Genomic DNA, 7,121 nt, shown 5'->3' on the forward strand with positions numbered 1-7,121 from the left:
GCTATGTTTTATTTTCCTCGTGATCCGGATCAGATAATTGTTTTTATTAGCTTTACAACAAAAGCAGGATTTTGTTTTGTTATTGTTTCGCAAATAAATAAATGATCTGATCCGGATCACGAGAAAAATAAAACACAGCTATTGTCAGCATGCAAATTAAAGTTAAATAATATTTGTATGTGCTCTAGATCAAAAGACATCTTTTCACCGTTATCTCAGGATTTTGGATATGAAATTAATTGAAATTTTGCACAATTATAGTTTATTTGATTACCTAAATACAGTGTAAATTTCATTTATCTATCTATTTAAACAAAAAAAGTTATGATCAATTGATTTTTCCTGTCGCTTTTTCGTTTCATCTTGTTTCAAATTACTACGATACTAAAGAAGTTTTCACTTCAAAAAAAAAACAATTTCATTTTCGGGAGGCGAACCTCGGCCAACCGATTAAGAGGCAACTATGAGCTCACCTAGACGGTGCAGGGTCATAAGTTCACGGGCCAAAAGTCCATAATGGACTACTGACTCACTTGGGTGGGTTATAAGTCCACAAATCAATTATGGACTTACAACCCACCCAAGAGTGTCAGAAACCCACAAAAAAGTGAGCCAGAACTCCATAATGAAATGAAACGTTAATTTTTTTCAACAATATTTGTAAATTGATTTCTTAGTTTTTTTATTATAATTTTTATTTTTTTTTTTATTTTATGTTTTTTTCTTAACTGACTCGAGTTTTGTTTGTAAAGCTTATTGAAGTAATTTTGGATAACTCGCACAAAGCCAAGAAGAACACAATTTTGTTCAAAAGACGATTAGTTTGGAGTCTCATAGTGATAATCATCACTTATTTGGGAAACTATCTCGCAAACAAAGCGGGCTAATTAATTATCACAAGGAGATTAAAAACAAATAAATCCCAATTAATTGGCGGAAAGCGAAAAAAAGTGGAAAAAAATTTGCTCACATGAGAATCTATTTAAATTGCACAAGCCAAACGCGAAGCGGAAAAAAATTTTGCCCACGGGAGAGTCAATTTTGAGGTGTGAAAATAAAAATTCGCGCGAATTTTACAAATTAAATAGAATCTTATGTTAGCAAAAGTTTTTCCACTTCACCCTGTTATCAACTCAAAAAGAATACATATCAAAAATATTTTCGAAAAGACTTTCTCTTTCCATGATCTTATTTTGTCACCATGCTATTTCGACTAACCATTAAGTTTGCCAACTTCTTTTTTGTTTTTCAACATCTTGTAATTGTGCTTTGCATTGGACTACGTACTACCGACAAAAATAAATCAAGACCGGTTCTACTATTTCGGTTCATCAGCAGTGTGCATATTAACTTGTCTCTGAAGGTACTTATACGCAAAAATAAAAAAAAAATTCATGTGGGAAATGAGTGCCGAAATTGTTTTTTTGGGACTTAAGTCTCAGTAGTGAGGGACATACCTAAGTCACGAATTGGATTCTAGTAAAGTGGGACATAAATTCCGAAAATAAAATCGGGACTTATGCCCCTGTGCGATTTTTTTTACTTAAATGTACTTTTACGAAAAATCACGCTTATTTGATTACTTTCGTTTTTCGTTATTAAATCGTTGTTGAAAATAATTTCTCTTTTAATTTTTTTGAGTGTGTACTAGGTTCCCATTAGAGAGTGGAATTCAATCTCACCTTGAATGGGAAAGAAAACCACTTCACTAAAGTGGATTTCGTTCCCACTCGATGAGAACGAAGTCCCTCAGTGGACTTAGTTCCCGTGGACTTAAGGACTTTGCACATGAGCTACGAACTACGAACTGCGAACTGTGGATGGTCGCATATTTTGACATATCTTTCACATGACAATTCGCAGACAGCGACGAATTGTCAATTGGGTTCAGAATAGAAAACAAAAACAAGAGTAATTTTGAGGTTAAGTCGCGCGCGAACAATTTATTCGTTGTAGTGTGGATGGTAGGTGGAACGCGAATAGAGTTTGACAATTCGTAGCAACCAAACTGCAATTCGTAACTACCAAATTGTTTTTACAAATTTTTCTTATTTTAGCAAACAAAATGCAAATTTTAGTATTCTAACATTAGTATCAATTGGTTTCTTATAATTTGAATCATTTTTTGTTTGAAATTGAGTCGTAGAAATGTGTTAAATCTCGTTTGTTCGTCCATTCGTTCATTCGTTGGTCGCTCTCATGTGCAAAGTCCTTTAGTTCCCTGCACCTGTTTATTCAAATGTTTTAAAAAGCTTTTGAATAATTGTATGTATATTTATAAATGTTGAAAATTGAAGTAAAACCAATTTTTGAAAGTTGGTCTTATTTCTTTGGACTAATTTCATGACACCAATTGAACATTTAATGAAGAAACTTTCGAAAATTGACGATTGTTCCAGTTTTGAATACTTATTAAAGTAATTTTCTAAAATTCACTCGAATTTAAAAGTCTTTTTTTTTTTATAAATGTTTTGGAGAGATATTGCGAAGAAAATTTGAATATGAGAACTTAGCCGCATTATGAATTTTTGCCTTCCTAATTGGTTATAAATTTTTAATCGATGGGCCAAAAGTCCACAGGAATTTTGTGTGAACTTTTTGCCCACTTGGGTGGGTTGTAAGTCCATAATTGATTTATGGAGCTATGAACCACACTAGTGAGCCAACAGTCCATTATGGACTTTTGGCCTGTGGACTTTCGACCCTGCACCCACCTAGACTAATACGACTTTTAAGGATATGAAAACTTTTATTTATATAAACTGTTTTGGAAATATTGAATCAGGCATGATTTAAAATAGCTTTAAAGATTGTAAAGCTGTGAAACGATTATCGTCAATTCGATTATCATTTTCAAAATTACGGAATGACCCCCCTGGTTAAACTCTTTTAAAAACTTGGGATGAAAATTTAAAGTTTTGAGGTCTTGATTTAAGTTTTTCGTTTAGGGCCCAATTTATTGACTCTATATTAAACTTAAATCGCCATTAAAAAAGGGAATTTTAAAATTAAAAACCAAATTCGTTTAATTCAGTCTCTTTTAAGGACTTTTTTGAAGTTTGGCATCATTAACTAATTGATCATTAAATTTAAAAGTCGTTTTTTTTCGATCTTTTAAGAGGTATTTTTAGAGCAAATGGAGGTTTTAGACAGGGTTTCTATTTATTCACTCTCCATTAGCGTCAAATGTCATTTCATTTATTATTTTATTAAAAAAAAGTTCAGTGTCAATTGACAATTAAAAATAAATAAAATATGCATAAATATGGAAATATTGAGATGGTGAAAAAGTGTTCAATCAATATCATAACACCAACGTTTGGTAATTGTAATTGGTAAAAGTACCTACCCCAAATTATTCTATAAAACTTTATTTTTAATTTTGTGATGTGATTTTAATGGTGCTAAAGCTGTTCAATAGGGTAAATCTTCATTAATTTATGCTTCTATGCACTTGCAAATATGCGAATCTATTGCCGATTATATTGGTATTATCATGCGAGCCGTTGCTAACTAAGAATTGGTTTATATTCAAAATAATGCCATAAAGGTAATATTATTTTAAATAACTGCGAGTCGAGGCTCTATTAAGGGAAGGTATGCGGGTTAAAAAAACGAAAATTCACTTATTATAATTAGTCAATAGTCATGTACGTGGGCAATTGTCACATATGTATACTATATCAACTGCTTCACCTCCAAAAAACACGGTTGTCGTGCTGCAAAATACATATTTTCAGTTTATGCTCAGCCTTTTATCATAAGTTCTATTCGTGATATTGTATATCGTAACACAGTCTGTGGGTTTTTGCCTGGCGTTTTAGCTGCAAAATACTTAAGGGCCATCATTTTTGAGTTTTTATATTGTTTATCCATCAAATTTAAACATATTTTATTTGACAAAAATGTAGCTTTTGACAGTTTAATTTTTCAAAAAATAAAAAAATCCCTGGGATATTTTTAATGGAGTTTTAAATTTAAAGTTTCCATTAAAAGTAAAGACTTTAACTAAAGCAGAGTTAATTAAATGAATTTTTAATTATGGAAACTTAAAGACGTCAATAGATTAACAAAGCTTTTAACTAAGGCCCAATTTATTGACTCTCCATTAAACTTAAATCTCCATTAAAAATGGGAATTTTAAATTTAAAAACAAAATTCGTTTATTTCAGTCTCTTTTAAGGATTTTTTGAAGTTTCACATTATTAATTAATTGAGCATTAAATTTTAAAGCCCTTTTAGTTAAAACGCCAAATTCGACCTTTTAAGAGGGATTTTTAGAGCAAATTGAGGTTTTAAACAGGATTTCTATTGATTCACTCTCCATTAGCTTTAACTGTCATTTTAATTATTGTTTCATTATTTATTTGAAAATTTGTGCGTCAATTAAGATATCAATCATTTCAAAAAGCATGAAATATGGATAATTTTCTTGGATATTAATTGGATTTATGTGATGAGGATGAAGAAAATTCGCTTGAACCCAAACGATGGCTTAATTTTGTTAAACCAAACCATCGTTGGTTTGAAATTATTTGAACGGGTGTGGAGTAGATAAAGCTCAAGACTAATTTAATTTTATAAGCCTAACATGTGTTTAAAATTTATGATGTGAAATGGTCAACAGCTCATTAAATAAGGCTTTTATGCATTTGTATCAATGCGAATTTCTATTGCCGATTTTGTGGGTGTATCCCTTTTGTATGCTACAGCTAACGTTAGGTGGGCCATTGTCAATTGTCACATCTATTAGAACAACTACTCAAATTTAAAAAAAAATACGGTTGCCGTTGCTGTGCTGCATAATATTTTCATCTTATGGTCGGCCTTTATCATAAATTGCATTCGTGATGTAATCGACTGTGATCGACTGCAATTACTTTTCGCCTGGCTTTTCCGGCTATTATTTAAAACATTCCTTAACTCGTTGTTTTACTTTCCGATAGCATGTAACGCATATTTAATTTTAGAGAACTGATGCACATATATATCACTCTTAAAAGTATCTACATATATTCTATTATACGCGCTTCTTCATCATTTTAAACAAGAAAACAAAAATCAAGTCTCTTTTATTTAAAAAATTATTAGATTCTGACAGATCTATTTTCAAAATAAATAAAAAATCCTTGGGATTTTTTTAAAAGAGTTTTAAATTTAAAGTTTTCATTGACAACAAAGAATTTAACTAAAGAAGAGTAAATAAAATGAATATTTAATGGAGTCTCTTTAATGGCGTAAATAGTTTAATAACGCTTTTAACTAAAACGACAAAATCTAATATTTAATGGAGGCTCAATAAATTGGCCCTAAAACGACAAATTTAAAAATTTAATGGATGCTCAATAAATTGGCCCTAAGTCGATTCTTATTTTATCTTTTATAATTTTGCTAAGACAGGAAATCAGAGCAGAAAGTTCTTGATATATTTGATTTCTTCGATTTCCATTACTATGGAAAATGCGTTTAAGTTGACGTTTTCAAATTTTCCTGTTTTTCATGAGGTTTATTGTGTTATCACTAATGTTTTTGTAAGAGTTTTTAATTTTAAGAATTGAAGAGTGATTAGACATGCAAGTATTCAAAGCATTAGTTAAGAGTTCGATATAAACAAACGACAAAGAATGCATGTTTAAAAGCAGAAAAAACAAGTAAAAGTTCGTTGTTTTTGGAAACTCAATAAATTCCATCATGACGCAAATTAGTTCCATTTCATTTAAGCATTTAGCCAAGTGAGAGTAAAATGAATCTAAACAAAACAAAAAAAAACAAAATTAGGTCAATTAAGTTAAGTTACCTTCAATGATCGCCCAGATATTCCGGTGATGCATCCTTTTGTATCGGCGGTGACCTTTTTCGAGACGTCAGTGTCGCCACAGCCTGAACAATCGAAACGTTCAATGACCTTAACCGAGCCATCACATATGGTCTAGCAAACAAACAAATAAAAAATATTTACATATAGATTTATAGATTGGAGGAGAAGAGAGAAGAGGAATGTTTTTCTTTTTCTTAAAAAAAAAAATAAGAAACACAAAAAAAATTCCATGCGCATCTGAATTCTATTGTTCTATTTTTTTCGGAAATATTCTTAACAAACAAAAGAATTTTTTATATTCCTGCAGGCAGCAGACACAAATGCACATACAATAGAAAACCGGATGACGACGATGATATTGCTGATGGACATAAATTATTATAAATTCAGAAGAGCCTTATCATCATCATCATCATGAAAACATTACTACACACTTACCTCAAGACCTGCTGCTTTGGGATCAACACCAGAATCAAATACTGCAATTATAGTATCACGTCCATCAAATTCTGGATATTTTTGGAGGAAATTCAAAACTCCAGTTTCGGTTTTTGGGACCAGGGAAATAGCTGGAAAAGCCGTATCAACTATAGCACCACTACTTGCCATTTTCTTTGAATGTTCTTCTTGAACTGACAGCGGCGACGACAAAGTCAGGTACTTTTTTGCTGGGAAAAGAAATTGAAAATGTCAATGGTTTTTGTATGTTCACTGGTAGAGGTCGCTAGTGTTTTTTTAGTACAACAGTAGAGTCGAAAGAATTAAAACCAATTTATTTTCTTTTTTTTTTACTTCTTTAAGGCCCAGTTGTACAAACGTGGTTCAGCTTCGGATCAGGAATTTAACTCGCCGATTTCTGTGGATTAGCAGTGGATTAACCTTCGTTCAAGGATGGATTTAGCTATTTCAACCGATATGGACCTAGAACCAGTGCTCAAAAATCTATTTTACCACCGAATTCAGAAGATAAAAGTTGTTGAACCACGGATTAAATATTTGTATACAACTATGGCCCTAAGCTTAGTACATACTCTTGTAAAACAAGTCGATTTTTGCTCCACGACCAGTGAAGAAGTTCACGTGCAAAATCTCTTTCACACGAGGTGAACTATTAAAATTTCTATCTATATGTCTCCTATATATTTTTTTGAACAAATAAATTTGAAAATTGAAGGAAAAACAGAATGTGAGTATTTTGTTCATTGTGTGATGAGTATTCATGAGATTATTAATGAGATAATTAAAGTTCCACTTTTGAGCAAATCACCGAGTGACTGCATTCTGTTCCCGATGGGTGACTTCC

At 31.5% G+C, this 7,121-nt stretch overlaps 1 protein-coding gene across 1 annotated transcript in view; it reads right to left on the reverse strand.

Moving 5' to 3' along the window:
* LOC129907760 (tripeptidyl-peptidase 2) overlaps positions 1–6,475 on the reverse strand; it is an 80,911-nt gene extending 74,436 nt beyond the window's left edge. The window contains exons 1-2 of the mRNA XM_055984112.1: positions 6,257–6,475; positions 5,798–5,929 (exon numbers count right to left, since the gene is read on the reverse strand). Of these exons, the coding sequence (XP_055840087.1) occupies positions 5,798–5,929; positions 6,257–6,427 (303 nt within the window). The 5' untranslated portion in view covers positions 6,428–6,475. The remainder of the gene's footprint in view (positions 1–5,797; positions 5,930–6,256) is intronic.
* Positions 6,476–7,121: the final 646 nt, after the last annotated feature.

Source organism: Episyrphus balteatus, chromosome 1, assembly GCF_945859705.1.
Source record: "Episyrphus balteatus chromosome 1, idEpiBalt1.1, whole genome shotgun sequence".
Taxonomy (NCBI): domain Eukaryota; kingdom Metazoa; phylum Arthropoda; class Insecta; order Diptera; family Syrphidae; genus Episyrphus; species Episyrphus balteatus.